The sequence below is a fragment of the Mya arenaria genome, chromosome 4, assembly GCF_026914265.1.
Source record: "Mya arenaria isolate MELC-2E11 chromosome 4, ASM2691426v1".
In the NCBI taxonomy this organism is placed as follows: domain Eukaryota; kingdom Metazoa; phylum Mollusca; class Bivalvia; order Myida; family Myidae; genus Mya; species Mya arenaria.
In genome coordinates this window covers 49,346,657-49,374,622 of record NC_069125.1, presented here as the reverse complement: position 1 = coordinate 49,374,622, position 27,966 = coordinate 49,346,657, and the positions used below count along the sequence as shown (strand labels likewise).

The 27,966-nt window shown below is 36.4% G+C and overlaps 1 protein-coding gene across 2 annotated transcripts; it reads left to right on the top strand.

Moving 5' to 3' along the window:
• The first annotated feature begins 950 nt into the window (after positions 1–950).
• Positions 951–25,692, top strand: LOC128233020 (glutathione hydrolase 1 proenzyme-like). 2 transcript variants are annotated; one of them, XM_052946873.1, is made up of 14 exons: positions 951–1,091; positions 8,352–8,418; positions 8,849–9,115; positions 9,426–9,523; positions 14,008–14,118; positions 14,955–15,171; positions 16,563–16,729; positions 19,269–19,418; positions 20,145–20,287; positions 20,735–20,922; positions 23,345–23,420; positions 23,638–23,778; positions 24,023–24,136; positions 24,463–25,692. In XM_052946873.1, the coding sequence occupies exons 2-14, from the start codon at positions 8,369–8,371 to the stop codon at positions 24,646–24,648; spliced, it is 1,908 nt and encodes a 635-aa protein (XP_052802833.1). In that variant the 5' UTR covers positions 951–1,091; positions 8,352–8,368; the 3' UTR covers positions 24,649–25,692. The 2 variants fall into 2 exon arrangements, with proteins under 2 accessions (XP_052802833.1, XP_052802832.1); XM_052946872.1 differs by lacking the exon at positions 14,008–14,118 and adding an exon at positions 11,696–11,812.
• The last annotated feature ends 2,274 nt before the right edge of the window (positions 25,693–27,966 follow it).

Here is a 27,966-nt window from a genome sequence, read left to right as displayed (position 1 = left end):
GCTTCCTATGTAAACTGGTAAAAGCTGATAAGCCTCTGGATATTATAACGATTGCAATAACTCTTGGCATTTCTCCGTATGGGTCTCCTTCGTTCAGATGAAATTTTGATCAACTTACTTTTTCTTTACGCTCGAGTGAGTTTTTTCTGGTACCACTTTGATCAATAATAAATAAGTATGATTTCATTGTATCATACACATAATAGAGTGTGCTTTTGTTTTTGCTACGCCCGACATCCGAAAACATTTTATTTAGTAATGATATTTTGGTAATTTCTAAGGAGTTTGGCATTGTATTAAACCATAGCCATAGGCACTTGTACATGTTTACACTTATCTGTCATATTACACCTTGCCCTCATTTCTTGAAAACTCTTAAGTATGTTAATTTAATTAGATAAATTACTAACTTAAACATGCGGATTTCCGAAGCAAAAATTAGTTTGACCATCCTTAAAGTATTTATTCTTAAACTCACATAAGTCTTTCCAGAGGAAAATTACTCAGTTAACACCAAACAAAAATAACGTGATTATCTTGATCCAGTTATAAAGAACTAAAGATTGTTCTAAAATATGGGCCAGGGTCAGTAACCTGGAAGAAATTGGAAAACCCATTTATTCCAGAACCAAAAAACCAATTAATAGAAAATGACACGTTCATTCATTAACCTGGATATTTATAACGCTTTATCCAACTATTGGTCAGCAGAATACCCACGAAATGGTCTACAAACTTATTGGCCATTAATGAAATGATAAGTTGTTAACTGACACGATATAAGGCTACCAGATCACTTGCGATGATGATCATATTTCATTTTGAATCACAAACCGGACTCTTAAATAACAAAAGGGCTACTGTAATGTCAACGATGCGAAATTACGAAGTTTAACCGACAATTATTATTTTTTATCCACAGCATGATGACACATGTAATGCTACTGAACGATTAAAAACCAGAGAGGCATTTCTCTGGCTTCCTTCTATCAATGCCTATCAGGATTGTGAGCAATGTGGAGCTGCCAGGAATTTATTAACAGTTGAACTGATTCAGTGTTGCCATCGGATTATATATCGCAGTGGAAGCTGTAAGTTTTTCTGTAACTGAACGATATTTTGTTTGGAACACCTCATGTTCCTATTATTCTAGATCTATGACTGTTGTTTGGTAACTGTTAATTTTGTTTGTTTGCGAGAAAATAGTACAACGATTGAACTATCACTACATACATACTATAATGCCTTAATTAACTTCTGAGAGAAGGTCTATACATATCGAATTAGCTATACGCTGACTAAGTGACTACTTGTGTGTGACTATACCATTTAACTGGTCACTTAACCGGTACTTCAGGCAACGACCAGTAGTTTCTTGCATTAACATTTATCCTCTTTTGGTTTTTTTCTAAAATCATTTTTTTTTTATATTTAAAAAAGATTTCGTGGAATACTTCCAAATACAACGTCTTAGCAAATTATATATGTTTGATGTTGTTGGACATTGCATTGGTAGCAAAACAACGATTGAATTATTTTGCATTTTAGACAAGGATTGTATTATTAGACGCGGGGTAAAATCGATCATGAAATGTGCATTTAGGACAAAATCATAAGTGTATAAGTTTAATATGGGTATTATTTTTTCTTTGATCCTTTTCCATATTGACGTGAACAGTTGATAACAGAGTTTAGATTTACAACACTGATTTAATTCCTCTTTCCATCGTCGGTAGCGTTCATGTAACATTTTTTTTGAAAACCCACAATATAAAAAGTGCCATCACTATCAGCTTTCATAACGCGTCGTTATGCGAGCGCTTTTGGCATTCTCCTGACTCAGTAAAGTACATAATATTACCCATCTAGCATGTCTCTGTTTATTGTTGTATTAGAGCTTGATGTATATTCAGATACAAGTAAAAGCAATTTGACAAATATGCATAAACTACTAAACTTTTTAGTGATAGAACAGCATTTGTGCGAACAATTAGACATTCTACGGCATTACGTTCTTCTTTTATAAAACAGAATATTTTTTTATTTTAAGATGAAAAATAATTAGGAAAGTGTTGTTTTTATCAAAGGATCAATACAATTACACCAAAGCTTTTCGATTATGAGGTATAGAAGTTGAACAAAATAAAATATGAACAAACTCAATGTCAGCAGTTTTGCCTTTCTCTTTATTCCCAAAAGTGATGTTTGCTCGTGACCAGAAACGGATGAAAATGATCTCACATTGTTCTGGTGTCTTTCGATAACACATGCGTAATTTTCAGCTTAAATGAGCTAAACTTGTTTTGTGTCATAAGTTTTCACTCATTTGCGTTTCACATCGTCTCTATTAAACAGATTCGTAAATAAAGTGTCGTTCCAAATAAGTGCATTTGAAACTGAGACATGTATCAATTTATGACTGATTGCATTTATATGAAGTACATTTAGCTGAGTAAACAATAAGGAATATAAGCGAAGGTCATTTAACATGAAGGTACGATATTCGTTCTCACTTAAAAAAGAACCAGTCAGATCACGTCTGCCCCTTGAAAATCTCCATCTCATAATCTCTTCGGAAGCCCCAGTCGGATCCTAAAAGCGCATAAATACACTCTCTCTATACTGCAATTTCGCGTTATGACACTCGATTTTCTATGATGACTTTTTGAATAGACCCCTGAGAGAGCAATCCCGCCAATTGCCATGGCAATAAGATTCCGTACAAACATTCAAATTACTGGGGGTTATTTGTTTCCTGATAATGCAAATTGTATTGTCATTTATCGTGTAGACTTTGACAATGAATCAAAACAAGAATTTGTCATCACGAAAAAACTATTTGCCAAACTCATAGTTTATGATATATGTATATGATATACATGATATGCGTACGTACTACGTGCATATAATAATATGTACTTAACTCCCTGGTCTACGAAGAAGATGCGCAACTCCCTGGTAAATGAAGAACGTCCGCAGCTCCATGATATATGTAGAATTTATTCAACACCCTGTTCTATGTAGTACGTACGCAACTCCATGGTCTATGTAATACACAGGTATACCCAGATCTATATAGTACGTACGCAACTTCATGATCTATGTAGTACGCAAGTATACCCAGATCTATGTAGTACGTACGCAACTCCATGATCTATGTAGCACACAAGTATACCCAGATCTATGTAGTACGTACGCAACCCGGTCTGTGTAGTACACAAGCATATCATTAGCCTATGTAAAACGCATGCATCTCCATGGTCCATGTAGTACACAAGCATATCCTTGGTCTATGTAGTACGTACGCACCTCCATTGTCTATGAAGTACACAAGCATATCCTTGGTCTATGTAGTACGTACGCAACTCCATGGTCTATGAAGTACACAAGCATATCCTTGGTCTATGTAGTACGTACGCAACTCCATGGTCTATGAAGTACACAAGCATATCCTTGGTCTATGTAGTACGTACGCAACTCCATGGTCTATGAAGTACACAAGCATATCCTTGGTCTATGTAGTACGTACGCACCTCCATGGTGTATGTAGTACACAAGCATATCCTTGGTGTATGTAGTACGTACGCACCTCCATGGTCTATGTAGTACGTACGCACCTCCATGGTCTATGTAGTACGTACGCACCTCCATGGTTTATGCAATACACAAGCATATACTTGGTCTATGTATAACGTACGCAACTCCATGGTCTATGTAGTACACAAGCATATCCTTGGTCTATGTAGTACGTACGCAACTCCATGGTCGATGTAGTACACAAGCATATCCTTGGTCTATGTAGTACGTACGCAACTCCATGGTATATGTAGTACGTACGCACCTCCATGGTCTATGTAGTACGTACGCACCTCCATGGTCTATGTAGTACGTACGCACCTCGATGGTCTATGTAGTACGTACGCACCTCCATGGTCTATGTAGTACGTACGCACCTCCATGGTTTATGCAATACACAAGCATATACTTGGTCTATGTATAACGTACGCAACTCCATGGTCTATGTAGTACACAAGCATATCCTTGGTCTATGTAGTACGTACGCAACTCCATGGTCGATGTAGTACACAAGCATATCCGTGGTCTATGTAGTACGTACGCAACTCCATGGTCTATGTAGTACACAAGCATATTCTTGGTCTATGTAGTACGTACACAACTCCATGGTATATGTAGTACACAAGCATATACTTGGTCTATGTAGTACGTACGCAACTCCATGGTCTATGTAGTACACAAGCATATTCTTGGTCTATGTAGTACGTACACAACTCCAGGGTCTATGTAGTACACAAGCATATACTTGGTCTATGTAGTACGTACACAACTCCATGGTCTATGTAGTACACAAGCATATTCTTGGTCTATGTAGTACGTACACAACTCCATGGTATATGTAGTACACAAGCATATTCTTGGTCTATGTAGTACGTACGCAACTCCATGGTCTATGTAGTACACAAGCATATACTTGGTCTATGTAGTACGTACGCAACTCCATGGTCTATGTAGTACACAAGCATATTCTTGGTCTATGTAGTACGTACACAACTCCATGGTATATGTAGTACACAAGCATATTCTTGGTCTATGTAGTACGTACGCAACTCCATGGTCTATGTAGTACACAAGCATATCCTTGGTCTATGTAGTACGTACGCAACTCCATGGTATATGTAGTACACAAGCATATACTTGGTCTATGTAGTACGTACGCAACTCCATGGTCTATGTAGTACACAAGCATATTCTTGGTCTATGTAGTACGTACACAACTCCATGGTCTATGTAGTACACAAGCATATCCTTGGTCTATGTAGTACGTACGCACCTCCATGGTCTATGTAGTACACAAGATATTCTTGGTCTATGTAGTACGTACGCAACTCCATGGTCTATGTAGTACACAAGCATATCCTTGGTCTATGTAGTACGTACGCACCTCCATGGTCTATGTAGTACACAAGATATTCTTGGTCTATGTAGTACGTACGCAACTCCATGGTCTATGTAGTACACAAGCATATCCTTGGTCTATGTAGTACGTACGCAACTCCATGGTCTATGTAGTACACAAGATATTCTTGGTCTATGTAGTACGTACGCAACTCCATGGTCTATGTAGTACACAAGCATATCCTTGGTCTATGTAGTACGTACGCACCTCCATGGTCTATGTAGTACACAAGATATGCTTGGTCTATGTAGTACGTACGCAACTCCATGGTCTATGTAGTACACAAGCATATCCTTGGTCTATGTAGTACGTACGCACCTCCATGGTCTATATAGTACACAAGATATTCTTGGTCTATATAGTACGTACGCAACTCCATGGTCTATGTAGTACACAAGAATATCATTAGCCTATGTAAAACGCATGCATCTCCATGGTCCATGTAGTACACAAGCATATTCTTGGTCTATGTAGTACATAAGCATATCCTTGGTCTATGTAGTACGTACGCAACTCCATGGTCTATGTAGTACACAAGATATTCTTGGTCTATGTAGTACGTACGCAACTCCATGGTCTATGTAGTGCACACGAATATTCTTGGTCTATGTAGTACGTACGCAACTCCATGGTCTATGTAGTACACACGCATATTCTTGGTTTATGTAGTACGTACGCAACTCCATGGTCTATGTAGTACACAAGCATATTCTTGGTCTATGTAGTACGTACGCAACTCCATGGTCTATGTAGTGCACACGCATATTCTTGGTCTATGTAGTACGTACGCAACTCCATGGTCTATGTAGTGCACACGCATATTCTTGGTCTATGTAGTACGTACGCAACTCCATGGTCTATGTAGTACACAAGCATATTCTTGGTTTATGTAGTACGTACGCAACTCCATGGTCTATGTAGTACACAAGCATATACTTGGTCTATGTAGTACGTACGCAACTTCATGGTATATGTAGTACACAAGCATATCCTTGGTCTATATAGTACGTACGCAACTCCATGGTCTATATAGTACACAAGCATATCCTTGGTCTATATAGTACGTACGCAACTTCATGGTATATGTAATACACAAGCATATCCTTGGTCTATATAGTACGTACGCAACTCCATGGTCTATATAGTACACAAGCATATCCTTGGTCTATATAGTACGTACGCAACTCCATGGTCTATGTAGTACACAAGCATATTCTTGGTCTATGTAGTACGTACGCAACTTCATGGTATATGTAATACACAAGCATATCCTTGGTCTATATAGTACGTACGCAACTCCATGGTCTATATAGTACTCAAGCATATCCTTGGTCTATATAGTACGTACGCAACTTCATGGTATATGTAATACACAAGCATATCCTTGGTCTATGTAGTACGTACGCAACTCCATGGTCTATATAGTACACAAGCATATCCTTGGTCTATGAAGTACGTACGCACCTCCATGGTCTATGTAGTACACAAGCATATACTTGGTCTATATAGTACGTACGCACCTCCATGGTCTATGTAGTACTCAAGCATATTCTTGGTCTATGTAGTACGTACGCAACTCCATGGTCTATGTAATACACAAGCATATCCTTGGTCTATGTAGTACGTACGCACCTCCATGGTCTATATAGTACACAAGCATATCCTTGGTCTATGAAGTACGTACGCATCTCCATGGTCTATGTAGTACTCAAGCATATCCTTGGTCTATGTAGTACGTACGCAACTTCATGGTATATGTAATACACAAGCATATCCTTGGTCTATGTAGTACGTACGCAACTCCATGGTCTATATAGTACACAAGCATATCCTTGGTCTATGAAGTACGTACGCACCTCCATGGTCTATGTAGTACTCAAGCATATCCTTGGTCTATGTAGTACGTACGCAACTTCATTGTATATGTAATACACAAGCATATCCTTGGTCTATGTAGTACGTACGCAACTCCATGGTCTATGTAGTACACAAGTATATTCTTGGTCTATGTAGTACGTACGCACCTCCATGGTCTATATAGTACACAAGCATATCCTTGGTCTATGTAGTACGTACGCAACTTCATGGTATATGTAATACACAAGCATATCCTTGGTCTTTGTAGTACGTACGCACCTCCATGGTCTATGTAGTACTCAAGCATATCCTTGGTCTATGTAGTACGTACACAACTCCATGGTCTATGTAGTACACAAACATATTCTTGGTCTATGTAGTACGTACGCACCTCCATGGTCTATGTAGTACACAAGCATATTCTTGGTCTATGTAGTACGTACGCAACTTCATGGTATATGTAGTACACAAGCATATCCTTGGTCTATGTAGTACGTACGCACCTCCATGGTCTATATAATACACAAGCATATCCTTGGTCTATATAGTACGTACGCAACTCCATGGTCTATGTAGTACACAAGTATATCCTTGGTCTATGTAGTACGTACGCACCTCCATGGTCTATATAATACACAAGCATATCCTTGGTCTATATAGTACGTACGCACCTCCATGGTCTATGTAGTACGTACGCACCTCGATGGTCTATGTAGTACGTACGCACCTCCATGGTCTATGTAGTACGTACGCACCTCCATGGTTTATGCAATACACAAGCATATACTTGGTCTATGTATAACGTACGCAACTCCATGGTCTATGTAGTACACAAGCATATCCTTGGTCTATGTAGTACGTACGCAACTCCATGGTCTATATAGTACACAAGCATATCCTTGGTCTATGTAGTACGTACGCACCTCCATGGTCTATGTAGTACTCAAGCATATCCTTGGTCTATGTAGTACGTACGCAACTTCATGGTATATGTAATACACAAGCATATCCTTGGTCTATGTAGTACGTACGCAACTCCATGGTCTATATAGTACACAAGCATATCCTTGGTCTATGAAGTACGTACGCAACTCCATGGTCTATGTAATACACAAGCATATCCTTGGTCTATGTAGTACGTACGCACCTCCATGGTCTATATAGTACACAATCATATCCTTGGTCTATGGAGTACGTACGCATCTCCATGGTCTATGTAGTACTGTGGAATCTCCGTGGTATATGTTATGCTTACACGACTAGTATATGTAATATGTGCACAACTCCTTAATGTTTATAGTGATATGCGCAACTCTCGGGTGTATGAAACATTTAGGCACCTCCCAGCTATATGTAGTAAGTACGCTATTCCTTGATCTTTGTAGTACTTACTTAGACTGGAATGTGTAATAACTACGCAACTCCCTGGTATATGTAGTAAGTACTATCTTTGAAAAACGGATTTTATGTTTAATGTATTCAAAGTGACCAGGTTTTAGAGCTACATTGTCATTTTCAGAAGGTTGACAAGTGAAGATGTCTGAAGAGGAGACCCGGAACCCAGAAACACCTCCCGCCGCGCAAGAGTAGGTGGTTTCTTACCTAAATGTACATACAATTAAGAACACATTTATCTGCAACTGAGCTCTCGCATACAATGAAAACCTTGCCTAACATGTTCGTTGGCACTTAACAGATACAGAACAGCCTTTAGCTTTCTGGCTTTTTTATGTTTCTAGAAAGTCAACTCTGATTACTCAAATGCTAAACTCTGAATTGAAAATGAAAATTTATTTCTAACGATGATAGTACCAGCTATTAACCCAAACACTGTTCCTGTTTTGTACACTCACAAACTTCTGTTGTTCTGTTTCGTATCATTTTTATTGCTCAAATACGTGCAAATAGACCAGTATGACAAAGAAACCGTTTTGTCTGTTTCATGTTAATCATCCTTTGCACTTGAACTGACCATAATTGTCTACATTTTACACATAACTTTACCTTACCATGCAGTCCACTGTTCAGCGTGCACGATAAAAAAGACTACACGGAGAAGCCTCGCACGTGCAAAGTATGCCACTGCACGAGAAACCGGATGATCTGCATCACTGTGGTGCTGGTGATGTTGCTGCTCTACGGAATTGGGCTAGCTATTGGGCTTGCCGTGGGGCTTAGCCGGAAAAACAGCAAGGCGGTTCCCGATGGGGTTGGAGAGCAGCATATACAAGTGCCTATCGGCGCCGTCGTCTCGGACCACGAAGCTTGCTCTGACGTAGGCAGGTAAGCCATTATAGCCCATTAAGCTGTGTATATTTGACCATAAAGATAACTACATCTTTGCGCAGATATACTACACACTTGCATAATCATATGCTGTATAAATGATAATTAGCAAAACAAATAATAAAAAATGGTAAAAATTAGATACACAAGCGTGACTCAGTTTAATACACAATGGAATATCATACCCTGTCGATTTGTCTTTAAATGTTCGGCTTTTGGGGCGTGTCCCTTTAGATTCCATTATTTTATTTCCATGTATGCTATGCTTACAAAACATTTTTTTCAATTTTGTTTTTGGTATTTCAAGGGACATTCTGGACCGCCAGGGAACAGCGGTCGACGCGGCTATAGCCACCCTCATATGTAACGGCGTACGTACTCCGCAAAGCATGGGCATCGGTGGAGGTAAATCTCAACATTATATTTGGTAATACGGGCATTCTAGAACTATATAAAAACTATTTTGGAAATAAAATTCTAAACCTTTTCATGGAAGTAATCAAAAAGTACTCCGATATGATTGTATTTAAAAGTTGAATGATTGGTTCAACCATTGTTGTTTGCCTACAGATCATGTCCGTAGGGATCAAGGGAGATTATCGCATATAGTGTCGAGCAGCAACCAATCAGCAACATCTTAAATACGTATACATTTCCTTTAAATGTATTATGTTTTCTACGTATGAAACAAATGAAATGAACTATACGGTACTGTACTGTACTGAACTAGATAGATTAACATTTCGTTCATTTATTTCAGTGGATCTGGACATTGTTTTAGAAACGTTACGTTAGGTCAAGTCTTGTCAGTAGGAAGAGAATAAAAAGCCATTTGATATCAATTGTTTTTCACCAACAGAAATATATTTCCTTTAAAGTTTTTTTCCAGAGTAATATCAGGAAGGAATTTGCGCTACATTAAGATGTTGTTTTCAATGTCGAATACTTCAAAAATCAGTAAATCAGACGACGTGCACAAATATTTGAAACAATACGACTCAAAAATTCGGGCGCTCTTTGACTACATTTTTTTAAAACATGACATAAAAAGGCACCGAATAGAACGAGTTACTTTCACCCACGGTTGTTTTCGTTGAATTTAATTTCCATTCTGATGTAAACAGCAATTTCCACATCATTCTTTGTTAAGGGTCATTTTTTTTTCTTCTTTTATCTAAGAACGCATTTCAATCACGTTCGTTTATTCACTGTCCGGTTATGGAAAATGGTGCCATTTTGTTACTACATAATTATGATAACGTGCGTATCGATAAATATTACAACAAAAAATCGATATAAAATAAACAAAGGTTTCTCCTTGCCTCAAACGCAATTATATTGATTTATACAATTAATGATACCGATTCGTAGAGATGTTAAAAGGCATATGTCTGCCACGTGTTACTGTATATCATGTGTTACTACTTATGTACAATTGTCAGCAATAAAAGTCTTTGTTCAAAATATATCTAACTAGTAAGCCTACTATTATATTTTTAAGTATCAAGTCAAAAATCATTGTGCTGGTACTTAAAGATGCACTGTTACTCCCAAATAAGATATAACACAATTAAAAATATTGTTTTAACAGTCCTTAAGGATGAATAAATGTCGAAAACATCTTATGAAAGATACCGAATTTAATTTGAAAGAAATGTGAATAAAACACGGTATTTCTTCCTTAAAAATGTATAGTAGATCACAGTAAATCTTTTAGCATTCACCAATCATTTGATATTTTTACGCTTTCTGCTGTTTAATACACGGTTACAATCTTTTTTTCAGTAATTAATATTTTCCATTATTGCATTATTTAGTAAGTAGTTCAAGGTTTATCACTCAAAATTTATGTTTGTTATACATGTTTATGTATTGATTTTGAATAAGAGTGTCACTTTAAAATATTCCCATCATCCTGAGACTGATAACAGTTTCTGACTTGTCAAGTGAAATAAGTTCCTCTGGCACGCAAACTGATGTTGATAGCCTTGAAATGCTCCTACAAATACAGTTCTGCTTTCAGAATATGCAAGTGTTTGAAGAAGTGTTTCCTTTATGTTGATGTTAAATTTATTTAGCATGTTTCTTGTTTTGTGATTTCTACGGTTGACTTAGATAGTCACTCTATCATCTAATGCTGCTATTATGTTGAATACATCCAATATCGATTTTATCCCAACTGTAAAGCTATAGTGATGAGCCAATGAGATTACTGGTTTAATGAGCCTTTATTCTTTATAGACTTACTGTATATATGTGAATAACATTGCCTCCTTATTTGTGTTTCGCCAAAACGAAAGTAAAAGTCAACATCCGAACCGAAGTGTCAATTATTTTAATACAAATTGTTTTCCTTAAATTCAAAGAAGACATGAATTTTCTTTGCAAGAAAATGCATTGCAAGCTTTTGATCTCGGTGATTTGTAATAAAATGCTCTCATCTCAGTTTAATGCTAATCCAAGCTATATATATTTTGGTGAACAGTTAAGTTATTATTTGGTTCTTACATTTCGTATTATCGATTTTTAAATGTTGCTTGAAGCCAGAAAACCAGGTTTTTTGGTGTTTTATGCTAGGTATGTTTATGGTGATCTATGATCGGAACGCCCGGGACGCCTACACCGTGGACGGCCGGGAGGTGGCGCCCGGGGACATCACAGAGGCCATCTACCAAAACATGACCAACCACAATGGTGCGGGGTACACGCAACTGAAGGCATCTTGATATACTTTGTATACCTTATACATTGGTTCGAATGTTGGTGTTGCCTATAATCCATGTATCTCTTTGTGCAAACCGTGAGGATTTAACATGTCATTTCTTCTGACAAACACCGATGTAGGAGTAGGCACCAAACTAAGATAATAATCTATGAATTGGATATACCCCTACCACCACTGAGATTCTACTGCTATTACCCTTTTAAACGAACAGAAACTACGGAATGGGGCATGGATGAACTAACATTTAGTGTTCATGTTTAACAGCATGCTAACTAACTTGATACTAGAATGTTGTGTTTATATAGCATATACATATAGGAAGTGTTTTCATAAACATATTCGAGATTGCCAAGCATGCATTCCAGTATTTCCATTTCCATGTAAACAACATAAAAATACAGATCCTGGTGAAAGGATGGTTTATCATGGCGGCGTTCTTATCGCTACTCAAAATGACGGATGGTTTTATACCAAATCGTTTTCGCCGGAAATGTTTACCAGTATGAATGCTTACCATTCCGGGAATATTAATGGACGATTGATGTTTGCATTGATGCGTACAAAGACGTGCTTATCCTTTAAAGAAAGATGATCAATGCAATCCAATATTCAATAAGTTGCCTTGTATTCAAGATAGAATAATAATAAATTGGATTGCGCTGAAACAAAAACGTTTATGGAATTATGAATCTTTTCCACAGGCCTTGTAATGGTTGGCATGACAACTAGAGACACCTTGGCGAGACTTTCCTTTAATGCTCGAGAGACAATGAAGTCTGCGGCGATGCTAATTAATTAAAATTGTGATATTGACGCCGGTTGAAATGCATTCAGTGACAATAATGGGGCAGATTAAATTCAATAATTGTCTTTGCGTTCTATTGGATAATTTTAAGAGCATCGTGTCCCAGTGATGCTAAGTCATTGTTCTATTGCATGTCATCTGCTAAGGGAAACGTGAAACTGTTATGTTGGTTTATATTGACTATGAACTATAAACAAAACTGAAGTCAGGTTGTTCTTGCACCAATCAGAAAACAAAAACAGCAACAACAGCAGCACCAAATACAACCATAATCAGAGCTTTTATAATAACATTAGGAAATTGTGATTACTTATAATGCGTAATAGATTGATTGAAATATACGCGTAAGTATGAAGAACTATAAATGAAAAAAAACAACATAAACATATAACAAAGTCAAACGTTATCAAAATTACATTTTTTTAGATTATAAAGTCTCGTTTATCGTCACTCTTTACCGTGCCCTTGACAAGAGGTCGTACTTGCGCTGTTGAGCGAGTCATCGATTCTAATGTATGTTAGAAACGGCTACAATATAGCAGGCAAATGGAAAAAATATATAAGATATGAATAATTTTCACTCTATTTTTAGAAGATATATATTGTATTCTTTTAAGTGACACAATATAGTTAAGCACTAGAATAGAAGCAACTTTTTAATGTTATTAAATTTTTAATGTCATTTTTAACTTTAAAAATATAAGCCTTTAAAGCTGCACTCTCATAGATTTACGGTTTTGACAACTATTTTTTATCTTGTAACGAGCCAATTTTTGCGAAAATCCATGTAAAACAGTTATATAAGACTGCTGACAAAAATAAGATCGCAGATTTTTATATTTAAGTTCAAAAATTAATGTTTTATGCATTTTTCTTAAACCGTTAGTTATTGTTTATGCCATAAAACATTGATTTTCGAACGGAAATATGCAAATCTGCTATCTGATCTTTTGTCAGCAATCTTTTACCATTGATTTGCAGATAATTTGCTCTTTGTGGCAACGATTTTCCCAGTTTAAAAAGCGCCAAAATGTTGCTTTTTTAAATCTGTACACGGATCATATGGGGATTTACTTTGTTGTTTTAAATCATTTAAGTCAAATCAGTTAAACATAATAATGATCTGAAAAAAAAAATGTTCACATCTATCAAATGTAGCAAGCATGGTGCCACTTTAAATGTACTTTGTTCCAATTCCTTGTCCCCGTGCATGTGCTGCCAAACATGCGGCTAGAATTTTACGTATCTTAGCTGTACTATCACACCATACCACACATCATTATATCCAGTATGTTTACAAATATGTCCAATTCTGGGAAAATCACTGTATGTATACATGTAGGAGTCGGTATATTTCAGGAAGCTACATGCTGGTGTACGACAGCAGTCGCCATAGGGCGCTTGCATTGGACGGTTTTCCGATCGCGCCCGCGGCCATGTCCGCTATTTTGTTCAATAAAACACAACATAGTTAGTGTTCTTACACGTAAAAGGTGTTGTAATATATTTTGCTTTTTAATACATTCAAATTTTATATTACGTCAAAAAAGCCCAGTTTGTTTTAGTTGTTCATGTGCTCCTTGTATTTAATCCCATCATTTGTTAAGGTACGCATGCATGTTTGTAGCATGGACGCATACGCTAGTCTACGGTGTGTCTTTACTGTATATTTTGTAATAAAACTTTTAAACTAAAAGCGGGAGGTGAGAGTGGTCTGGTGGTATAGGTGTCCTCCTCTCACCCAAGAGGTTGTGGGTTCGATCCCCATCAGGGGTACTTTCTCATGGCCTCTCAAAAAAGGACACAGTACTGGTTTCTGCCCATGAAACGGACTCGAGAGTGATTCTATAAGCTTAGCTTTCGTCACAATCGAGCTGAAATGAATTTGTAGATACTAAAACTTTCCTTATTATGCGTAAAAATATGATGATAATTTTACTGTGGTTTTGATATTAGCATGTGTTGTTTATGTCTAATGGACTCGTTACTGCAATGGCTTGTAAAATATAACATCCTCTTATACTAGTAAAGTCATGATAATAGCAGTAAAAATTATCTCCTTACATTTTTGTAGCTTATTACACACATATATTTATAAATCATTCACTAAACATTTTTTTTTAAATTTAATTATAAACAGTCCAGGTAGTTATTTTAATCATAATATATACCAATCCGATCATTGCATATCTTGTTTTCTAATCCTCGAACACATTGTGATGTATTTCATTTCTATACATATAACGTATGTATGTTTGTATGCTATTTGTCAAATAAATAAAGTTTGAACTAACCCGATAATTCAGTTAACGCCCGGCGGATCGCGGTGCCGGGCGAACTGAAGGCATACAAATACGCACACGAGCATTACGGTCGGCTGCCCTGGGCGGACCTGTTCGCGCCTACCATTACCATGCTCCGGGAGGGATTTCCCCTGTCCCTCGACACCGGAACTGCCTTGCAGATCGTTATCAGTCGCCTGGAGCAACGTGGACAGACGCTACTGGAGTATCCATCGATATGGTAAATAGCGTCAGTTTTGTTTGTTTGAGTGCATGTGTGTGTTGTTTGTCTGCAATAAACATAATATTTAACTAATTTACAATTGGAAATAAGTTTAATTCTATGCGATTCGGTTTGCAATTTTACAACAAACTGATTCGCTTTCATATTTAACACACGCTTTGTCCTAATAAATGCGAAAATTGTCTAGTTGTCTGTTGCGAACATCGAGCTCAAATGTCAGATTATACTGCAGTCATTTCTATCAGCAATATATAAAATTATGGACATGCAACGGACAAAAATGACTTTGATATTTTTATCCAATCCCTTTTTAAATCAGATTTTTTTTTCAAAATCGCTTCACGGCGTTACGCTGTATAATGTATTAAAGGAATGAATTGCGGGATTGATGTCATTATTGGGGTCTGAACGCAATTTGGGTGGTTTAAGTGTGTGAAGTGTACTCTAAGCGTATTTTGACCAGCCCAATTGCGTTCAAATTTCCGATAATGACATCAATCCTGCAATTCATTACTTATACTTACACCAATAGCTCATTATTTTATTCACGAATTGTTAAAAAATACTTCATTTCATTTAAGAAAACCTTACAGTAATCCTTTTTCACCCATTCCGTAAATAGAACGACCCGACGGCAACCGGAAACAGTTTAACAAATGATGTCACAATAACGTGGGAAATGATCAACCACTTGAAATCTTTTTTTAACGTAAAATATGCAACAATACATTTTAGAAATCATAAATGAACACTTTCTAAAATGTTGATTTATTTTCTACGGGACCTGCTGACACAATACAAACAATAATGTGCCAAACCATTTCCATGTATAATGTTATGCGATGTTTCGCGATCCGAACATATCCGAAGATGTTGCGTTCATCGGATGATTACCGCAATTGCCGAAAAGCAGTTCATTTAAGAAATTGAAGTTAACGTGTAAATATTACAGCATAAGGTAATAAAACGAACGTCACATTTCGAGATTAATGATAATTCCATTTTACTTAAAAAACATGTTCATGAATACATAGGGGAAAGAAATATTCAGAGAAAGCACTCAGTACTTCCTCATTAAGAAAATAGCAGTAAGCTTGGTTGAACATTCTTATTGACAGTACTTACTGTCATGTGTAAGAGCAACATTGCCATCGCCCTCTTCCATCAGCTTGGGGTTTTTTTCTAAAAAAAATGTAGATCTTTTCAATATTGCCGAATCTCCAGGAATAAATAAGTACGATGTGTTCAGTGTTGTGATTTTTAAAAAAAGATACCGTATTGCAATGCGAAAAAAATTACGATGTAAGAAGTCATTTCTTGACTTTTCCCGGAACAAATAAATGCGGTTGTCTTATACAAATTTCAATTGCATCTATCTCGCATTGTAGCAACATATTCTGCTCGGACAGGGAGACGGGAGAGCCGCTAAAGGCGGGGGATATCCATTACTGGCCCAACCTGGCAGACACCTTACAGGGCGTGGCAGATCACGGCCCCGATCACATCTATAATAGCCCCCTCACTCGCACACTCGTCAAGGAAATACAAGACGCAGGTTCGTCTGATGCCTTAACATAGTTTAGTTTAGTTTATTTCATTATAAATAAGACAATATGTTCATGAGTGTACATATTATAAGTGATACATTTTAATTCAAGTAAGTCATAAGTCACAAGACACGATAAACAATGGCGAACGGAGAATATGTTTTTTTTCTATTTAGAACAATCATTCGTAATTAAAACGCCTTATACACAAACATTGACACTGTTCTATTAACCACATTTTTGAGAGGTGGTGGTCATCAACTCAATTAACTTAATCATACTCGGTCTTTTAAAACAATATAGTTAAATATATTTCGTATTTTGGCATACAATTGACGTATAAGTAACGTATAAATTGTCTGCAAGAGAATTACAAAATAGACATTTGCTTTCATTATTAAGGATTTCAGTTGTCGTTTGCGATCTACCGGTTTCGATCTTCAACATATGAGATGACATTCTTAACCTAGACATTTATACCATTTTTTGTTATGTTTACATTACACAATAATGGTTGCAATTCAAATACAGGTAAACGTACATACATTTTGGTTCTTGTAGACTATTCAAGCTCAGACTTCCAAGTATGTATGAAATCATCAGTAGCTCTTCTTTTAAACATACGCATGAACAAAATAATATCACCAACGCTTTGACTTAACCAAACATCATTAAAACTTAATGCTTGTCACAAATATCTTAACATGTAAACACAAGAATTTAAAATTTGAGTTTATCATACATAAGTTTAACATATTTAACAGTGTCCATTGTTACAATCTTTAACCAATATACATTGACATTGACTGACATTTTCCATAACAATAAGGTCCTTCCAAGTTCACCATAGACAGTCTAGTCTTGGCTTGTAATCTATCGCCTTAAAGTCTTTACAAAGATGTAATTGTATCTTTTTGAAGTTAAGGACTATTACTGAGACCCCATATTTCCGACACGTAACTTAGGAGTGAATAAGTTAGTATATCGAAAAGATCATATATGTGCTTAACTGAAATGCAGGGGGTATTTAGATACTCAATTTTAACCTTATAAACTGCCTTCAATTTCTGTCCAGTTTTTGTAAAAGAACCAAAAGTGGTAAAATCTTTACCAAGGAACTATGTCTATTTCTCTATCCTAATACAATTGTTTTATAGTTATACTTACTTAACTTTACGATCTTTTAAACACCATAATATTTGCCTCTCTGGATTGAAACAATAATTTTCTAATAATAACCAACAGTGTTATAATCCTTACTCTGTATCAAATAACAAAACTATATCATCAACAAATATAAATTTAAATATTTTAAACAAATTAAAAGCAATACAGTGATAGTTCTTAGTACATACATACTCGTCTATGCCATTTAAATACACGGAAAAATAAAACAAAAACGGAGAAAGAGAATAATACAAGTACACACAAAAATAGCTTTGTTTGTTAAAGGTTAAACTGAAACATCTAGGTCAACAACCCTCCTTCCGTTGTGCGAAGGTAAGATAGGGTCATGGGTATTGACGTTGTCTAGTTAATTACAAGGTTTAAATCCCAACCGAATTTCACGCAGTGTTTGTCTTTTTATCGTCGGATTGTTCTCACCCAAATTTTAATTAAAAAAACAACTGTCAATGTTGACTTAGGTAACGTCTCTTGATTCGAAAATGAAAGCCATTTCAATTCATCACATCGTGTAAAGCATGCTTATTTCTTTATAGGTTTTAAAGCATATGAATGTGCAAGCATATTTATTTCATGTCCTTTACACCAAAATAACGTACTTTGGAAGTGATGCAAAGATGTGGTCGAGTTTGTGGTAATTCATTTTCGTTTCCGTTTTAATGTTATTATATAGGAAAATAAAATATAAACACTCACAAGAAATGGTAAAAATTAATAGAAATATTGTGTTCGTGACCAACAACGCATTTCACAATTGAAGTATTAACCTTGATTTTCTTGACAATCCGAGTAGAACAATGCTATGCAAGAGAGACCCAAAACAATAACAGTACAGTTACTAGTGATGGAACTGGCATCTGCCACGCTTTTCATTCTGATATAGCAAATGGTTCAAAGCCAAATTGGCAGATCTTTTACATGATGTATTGGCATTAGGACCGGTCAGGTGTTCAAAGATTAGATAATAACTGATATATTATTAAGGGATGAAGTATATGCATGCAGTGAAGTAGACAATGGTACGGATTGAGATTATTGGTTTTCATTACCTAGTTATTCCCACCATGATAGAGCTCTTCAGCTACATATCTGTTCGCATCACATGTTACCAGCGATATACTCATACAACAGTATCTCTATTATGATATAGATGCACGCCTACAAAATTACCTTCCCCAATAACATAGACAAGTGTACCAATAGGGTCATACCTATCAAACAAAATTACTCTTTCGCAAATCGTTCACATTCAGAACTTCAGAGACTTTTCAACAATAGCCACTGCATTTTAATGGTGTAACTGAAAATACAAAATAATCAAATAAAGTGAATGTATTCCTCTATTTGTTTTTCCATTTCCAGACGGGGTACTTGACGTGAAGGACTTCATCTTGAACTACAATGTTGTAACGGACCCACCAGTGTACGTGGAGCTGGGAAATCTTACCCTGTATACCATGCCTGGAGCGACGGGAGGGCCCCTAGTCGCTCTTGCTCTGAACATCCTGAAACGTAGGTAAACTGCTACAGTTTTCCTTGAAAATATGCTTTATATAATATAATTTATTGTCCGGTAAAGGGATTTCAACCAGTTTATCCTTCCTATGGCCACATGGGGAGCCAAAGTCGCACTCGCTCTGAGTACTCTCACAGGTAAGTAAACCGTTTCGGAATCGCTTGAAAATACTTTGCAGTGCATTGTGTAGGAACCATACTATCTACACATAACCTGGTGCCAGAGGAGCGCCTCTCTTTTCCATTGCTCTAAACAACCTCAAACTTAGGTAAGCCGCTAAGTAATCGCTTGATTAAAAACTATATGGTGTGTGATATGGTAGGGAAGCTATGTTTCCACACATTGTTTGTTGCCAGAGAAGGATCCCTTATGTTCATTGTCCAACAACCTCAATCGTAGGTAAGCCGCTAAGTAATTGCTTGAAACCTAAGCATATACAAGATTCATGGTGCCAAAGGAGAGTACCTTCCATTGTTCTCACCATCATTAAACGAGGAATCGCTTGAATTAAACCTTAGCCTTTCAGTGGTGCTAGAGGAGGGCACTCGTTTCCATTGCTATAAACTTGCATTTGAATTTAACCTAATGCTACACAAATGAGTCGGTTCTCAGAAGAATCTTTTGCTTTTTAATATGTTTAACTATAACAAGCTTTTTATACCCAAGTGAATTTGTAAGTGTTAGTTTTTGTTTTGTACAACTTTTGCCTGTTGTCCATCCAGGTGGTTTTGCATGGGAGGACGTGGATCTCGAGTCATCAGAAGATGTTGGTTTAATGTACCATGCGATTATAGAGGCTCTTAAGTTCGCAGACGCAGATAGTTTGAAGATTGAAGATCCACTGTTTAACCCAGACATGACCAAGGTGATAGTGTGACGGTTTCAATGACAGTTGATTTTTTTAATTGGTTTACGTTTTTATGAAAAATTATGTGCATTGTTTCATTATAACAATTCATTTTCATCTTGCTCTAGTTAAAAACAAACATTAGATAGTGTTCACTTAAGGTTTTTGTTTTCATAGTAGTTCCACCGAAAAATAGATGACTTGGAAGCAAATAATAGAAATGATGTAGAGCAACCCCTGTTGGACTTAGAATGTTCATAGACAGTAAAAGTAGGTGCAACACTGTCAACATCTGCTTAGGCAGGCTTAAGCGGTATAGCATTTTTAAAATCCACATTCAATGATAACGGGGGGAACAGGAAAAGGATATCTAGATCTACTAAAGGCGAATTAAAAATGAAAACAGAAGATTGAACTGGTTTTATTTGTCGAATGGCTTAACAGAAATGTAATTTATTATTTCAGGTAATAGGCAAAATGACATCCGAAGAATATGCTGACATTTTGCGTACAAAATTCACAGACAAAACCCATGACTACAGTTATTACGCGGACGCCATGAGAAGTTACGATGACCACGTTGGGACGTCTCACGTATCGGTACTAAGTCCATACGGTGACGCTGTTTCTGTAACTTCAACGGTTAATTGGTAGTAAGTAGTTTTAATTCGTTTAAGAGTTTTGATTTATTCAGGCGTTTTTAGACATTAAATCGAAAATTTATTTATCTCTATTTTTCGCTTTAGCATACATATATTAGTATTAATATTAAAATGTATGTTTCACAAGAATCACACGTCACAATATTGAACATTCCATTTAATAGTCAAAATAACTTATTGTTATATTAAGAACGCTCAAATACTCAATACATATTAACGTCATTATTATAATCTGATGTCAGAACGATGACCAGAAGAAAAATACAACAACTACCATACATAAATACTGATAGTCCAATAAACGAAACATTGTCAACCGCTCGGCTTACATCTTTCTACGTCAGGTTGCTCAGGTTGTTATTTTCAGCTCCGGAGAATTCTTCAACATCTTCAGTTTTCTTTTGTTCCCCGTTTTTGGTCGATTGAGTTATTTCAATCACCTTGTTGTCTTCTGTTTTAATATGATTCCGATGTGCTAGTTTCACCAGAGCAATGATATATCCGTGTATTATGTCCTTCTGCATTGGGGCTTCCCTGTAATACAGTTGGATACTTATAACTACCAGACAAGGTTCCAGCGTTCCTGTTATAACGAGTATGAAGACGGTGATGCACATCAGCGGAATCGGCTCAGACGTCTTTGGAATTTCATCGGCAATAACTGTTAAAAATACCTTCATAGACAGCATTGATGCGATCGAGAACCCGAGTCGTTCGCCGCTGTCAATTGGTAATAGAAAAACAGTCAATCCAACAGTCCCGGTCAAAAACGCAGGCACGATAATTGTTAAGACATAGAATGATGACTGCCGATGAAACTTTATCACAATTTCAACCAATTGGGTGTAGTCAAAATGTTCAAATGTGACGTATGCATCATCCAAAGACCACTCAATGGGAGTTTGAAATCGTATGGTGTTCACATGTTCGTCACTGTTTTCGAGATGAACTCCGTCAGCAAACATATCGTAGCCAACGAGGAGGAGAGAGCATTGTTGTTTGTCGAATGGCCAATATTTCATGTAATAATGACAAGTACTCTTTATATATCCCCCAACGAAAACGGTCGCTTTCCCGTCGTTTGTGTACCTGACTTTCTCCCATAATCCTCCAAGTTCTTGATACGTTATAGGGTTCGATATTACAAGTACCGGTGTCCACACATCGCTGCGTCTGAACGAAACTGATCTTATGTTATCATAGTCTCCAGGAGTCCATGTTAGTTTAGGGTCTGTCCAAGACAACTCCACAGTTGTAGCTATTGATATCACACCTTGTATTGTATCGATGTCGTATATTCCATATAGATTAACCTTTAATGTACAATTAAGTATATCGCTAGCTTTAAGTATGGGTGCGACATCTTTGTTATAGTTATTTTGGAGATTTTCTCTCAAACGCGTTGCGTTTCCATAACGCTCATTTCCGCAACTAGTATCAGCAAATATAAGGATAGCTAACACAATTTGAACAATCATTTCTTATCTTGACAGTGCGAATGTTTTACCAAGTTTGTTTTTAATGCTACGGATAACCAGTTTTATAGTGATGGTTTTAGCTTAATAATAGCTATTGTTTAGAAAACTGTTCCACCACTAATGCACTTAATGGATGTTTTTGTAATCTGTAACTGGTGGCCATTAAACCTTTTAGACAAACATTCTATGCACTATTTTCGATTGGTTATTCAAAATATGAAAAATACCTTTGCTATTACTGAACTCAAATATTAATTCCACTGCTAAATATTCCAAACGTGAACAAATAATTTCTACAGTAAAATAAATACACCCAATAGTAGTGTCAATTTGTGATATTTTAGTGCCTTTCATATGTTTTATTCAAACGTGTGAGATTGGGTCACATTGTATTTATTTTGAGCCTAGCGCAAAATAATGACGATTAGTAGATACGAGTATTTAGTTTTGATTTTTACAAAAAAGGGGTGGAGCTATTTGTAGATGATATCAGTTTGGCTGTCAGGGTACAGATCTCACCTTTAAACCGTAACAACGTGGCGACAACAAGTTCGTGTGCGTAATTAATATACTTGTAACAATGAAAAGATGCAACGAAGACGTACTGAAATTCCATGCTTTGTCTTTAATTATTTCTTTATATTTCCGAACTAATAGCTGCAGCTTTATGTTCAATTAGCTATTGATTTAACCCTGTTATGTATCTACGGTGTTTACCGATTACGCTCAGTCATGTTTCGAATGTTCTCAGTCAGGTGTCATAAAGCGTTTTGATTCTTCTTTTGAAGGACAGTTGCTGTTTATACAGCAATGCGTTTTATATAAAGCGGTATTTTCCAAACCGGTTAAGTAATACCTTAATATTGATGAATACATTCATATTTGCTAGTAGTATTCATTGAAAGTTTGCCATTAACATTGCGAATGTTTTTCAGCTTTGGATCCATGTTTGCATCAAATTCAACGGGCATTATTTGGAATAATGAAATGGACGACTTTACAACACAAGGGGTAATATGGTAGACATACTATAACAGTTCAATACAACCACATAACCTTGTCATATTTTACTTGTACGGACTTTTCGACATTCGTTACATAAACTTAAAAACATACATATGTATATTACGTTATTGTATGTCTCGTTTTTGAGGACATAATAATGATGATAGTTTGAGGTGGTGGCACAAAATGGATTCAGTTTATTTGTACATATTTGCCATTTAAGGCGGACAGAATAAACCGCATTGAGCCGCTAAAGCGGCCCCGGTCGTCGATGGCTCCCTGTATAGTGGTGGACAATGAGGGGAAGGTGAAAATGGTTGTTGGAGCAGCGGGTGGTAGCAAGATTGCTACAACAGTCGCACAAGTAAGGCCATTGTTGTTAATATATTTAACATTTAAATATATATAAATTATGGATCTCTATCAAAACCAAATGCTAAAAGCCGTTGCATCGTAAAGTTTACTATACAATTACAACATTTTTGACAATATCGTTTAGTACAGGGAACATAGGAGTCCGTTAACCATTAATTTGACTCAAGTATTAAGAACGGCTGTGCGGACTAGACATTTTTACTCACTTTATTGAAATCTTTATTTCATTTTAGGTCTTAGTAAAAACTTTGTTGGTAGATGTGCCTTTCAATGAAGTCGGGGATTCCAAACGGTTCCACCCGCTGGTTTTCGAGAACAGTATTTCCATCGAAAGGGATTTCCCAAAGGTCTGAATCCGATTAAATCATTTTTATTCCCTTGTTTTGAAAAACAATGATAAAAAATCAGCAAAACAAATCAGTAAAGATGTTGGAAAATTGATCGTACAAAGTCGGTTAAGCAAATAGTTGTAAATAAATCATGTATCATAATACTGTGTTTGTTGTTTTGTGCGTTTCTTGTCGATAGCCTGACTATGGGATTAATGTCGTTTGTGATAGAACTCTATATTCTTAAACCATATTGATGTATCTGACCTTTGTAGATATTGTCGCTTAACCGATGGGACTAGACTAATAGATTATTTGATTTCGGTATACTTAATTTATTTCAGGACATACTCGATGAACTTCATGGAAGAGGTCATAAAACTACCGAGTTTACAGGAAACAAATTCACGGTATTGGAGGCAATTTTCGTTAGTGAAGACGGAGAGATGAAGGGTTATGCGGACCCGCGTAAACCGTCTGGAAAAGCCAGTTATGTGTTCAAAACTGTGACGTCGATGACCAAATCTTGATGAAAAAACATTACTAAGAGTTAAACGTTCATGGTTTTCGTACCATGTAGGAGGTTAAAAGGAGATTATAATAAAAGTATGCACTTCGATAGTGACAAGTAACATTTCAATTGAAAGAACAAAACTATTAGTCTAATACGTGTGTGTACGTTGTGTTCAAAAGAAACGACGTACTTTGAGCATCCTATTACCAATTCCAAAACTGATTTGCGGAACGTTTCGTTGGTTTTGCCCCCAGGGCAATACACTTTCTAAGATAATCTCTGAATAGTAAACTAACTGTTTAAAAATCGCGGTTGTTACTGACAAATCGTAAACAGAGATGTTGTTTTATGGTATGTGGAACAATTATACCGGCTTTTGTTTGTGTATTGAAAGAAATCCATGTGTGACAATGTTCATGAAATTTATTTCATTTCGCTTTAGGCAGAATAGTTTTTGGGACAACAATAGGTTCGCGAGGCTAAATAGTTTTTGGGACAACAATAGGTTTGCGAAAAGTTATCCGAAGTGTATGACTCTGTATATGGTACACGCTCAATATCTTGTTGGCGACAACGTTGTCAAAATATGTAAAAAAAAAAGTGTACACTCAAACTTCAAGATATTATTCAATTTATTTCCATCACATAAATACGTGCAGTTTTAAAGGAAAAAAGCAATGCATATCAGAGAACAAGAAAGCATAATAAATATACATACAATGTCTACTATTAAACACGCATTGTAACGATTTTAAATATATAAATGCAGCAATTCCACAACATTTTTAAAGCAAGCGTCCTTTCTTAATAACAGCTACTGTTCAAATATTGTCAGTTACGGTATTCTGACGTCATCGCGATGACAACAAGAAGAATAATACAACTACACTACATGAACACAAATAAACACATCAAAGAAAACGTGTCCACTGCCATGCTGACACCTTTCCAAGTAATTCTTGGTACTTCGCTGTTAGAGTTATCTTTTGAAAATTCTTGAACATTTCCAGTGTTCTGCGTTTGAATCTTGATGTTGACCAATCCAGTTTCTTCTGTATTAAATTTAAGAATACCGTTAAGAGACGAATTGCGTAAAAATCCAAGCCGCTCACCGCTGTCAATTGGTACCAGGAAGACGGACAGGACAACAGCTCCGGTATTTAATATGGGAAGAATAATTGTAAGGACATAGAAAGTTGCATGCCGTTCAATTTTTTTTACATTTTCAACAACTTCGATCTGACTCAAAGTTAACATTGACGACAGCGCCATTCAAATACCACTCGTTCGGAGTTTGCATATTTTTGTATAAATAAAGTGGTTTGTAGTTTGTAACAAAACGACATCGGACATATACCCAACGAAAAGGAGAGAGAGAGAGAGAGAGAGAAAGAGAGAATTGTTGCTTGTCAAATGGCCAATAGTTCATGTAATAGTGACAAGAGGTTTTCATACTTCCTCCGACAAACAGCGTCGCTCCACCGTCATGTGTGTATCTCACTATCTTCCAACTTCCTCATACTTCTTCATATATGTGGTTTGACACAACGAGACTTTGCATCCATACCTTTTTTTAAGAAATCGAACTGATGTTGGAATATTCTCTAGGTTTCATTTCATATGAAGGTCTGTCCAAAACTTTGAAGATATTGATATCACGCCCTCTTTGGTATCAATGCCGTGTATTCCATAAAGATATATGTAAAACTAAACTAACATTGAGCGTATCACCAACGTCTAATACAGGAGCAACGTCTTGGTTATCTTCTAGGAGTTTTTCTCTCAAAAGTGTTGCATTTCTATACAGACAATATCAAAAAGTAGTATCCACTAATAAAAAAAACTAAATGCAGAATAATACGATTTCTTAATATTTTTACTGTTGAAGAATTTATATATTCAACACACACTTTAAATGACTTTGTAAGTATAATCTGCTTATTTCATTGTTTCTCATGCGCAAGGTTTAGAGCGTAATGTGATCGTTTTATAAAATTGATTTATTTCCTCGTTGCAATAGTAAAGTAATGGACATTGCTTATGAATTATGAAACAAAACGCATCAGACAATTAACCTTTTTTGCTTTCAGTACACATTTACAGTTAAACACTCGAGACTAACGATCCATCTTTCAAAGCTAATATGGTATGGTGCGTGCGTGCCATGACAACAATTAACATATACGTCTGAAACAAATGTTTGCTTACGTCAATATTTCGTTCAGACACAGGCATCAAACGACTTTTTATAATGTATTTCGAATTATCTATGTTGAGTGTACGCCATGGTGCGACTTCTGGGGTGGTCTTCAAGAAAAAAACTTGTTTTCGAATTTCTCGCTGTTGAATCTAAAATTTGTTTTCCAAACAGAACATGTTTATTTTGTTCATTTTATTTCTGAAGACATTGCATAGCATTCTGCATACACTAGTTTTGTCGGCTTGGCTGGTCCCTGTAGTTTCCATGGCATTCTGCATACAATAGTTTTGTCTGCTGGGCTGGCCCCTGTAGTTTCCATGGCATTTTGAATACAATAGTTTTGCAAGCTGGGCTGGCCTCTGAAGTTTCAATGGCATTCTGCATACAATAGTTTGTCTGCTGGGCTGGCCTCTGAAGTTTCAATGGCATTCTGCAAACAATATTTTTGTCTGCTGGGCTGGCATCTGAAGTTTCAATGGCATTCTGCAAACATTTGTTTTGTCTACTGGGCTAACCCCTGTAGTTTACATTTTCATGGCGTTCTGAATACAAACGATTTTTCTGCTGGGCTGGTCCCTGTAGTTTTCATGGCATTCTGAATACAAAAGATTTTTCTGCTGGGCTGGTCCCTGTAGTTTCCATGGCATTCTGCATACAATAGTTTTTTTTCTGCTGGGCTTGCCCTTGTAGTTCCATGGCATTATGCATACAATAGTTTTGTCTGCTTGGCTAACCCCTGTAGTTTCCATGGCATTCTGCATACAATAGTTTTGTCTGCTGTGCTGGCCCCTGTAGTTTCCATGGCATTATTACTTTATCTTGACAATGTGGCTCTCACATTATGATGTGTTTGCCTGTCAAATGTTTACTTTTATACAGCTTTTATATGCAAAGAATGCAAAGATGCACTGATAACATTAGAAATGTTGATGATTTCTTTTTTCATTTTCTGATGTTTGTTTTGTTGTTCCAGGACTGAGCAGAAATAACTGGTATGCGTTGTTTTCATTGTTTTATTGAAATGTACATGTACACGGATTTAAAACACGGTTGGAATATTTAACAATTTTCACTTTAAACTTTTACACATTTTGCCATTCTAAATGTGTACAATGTAAACATAAGTTGTCACAA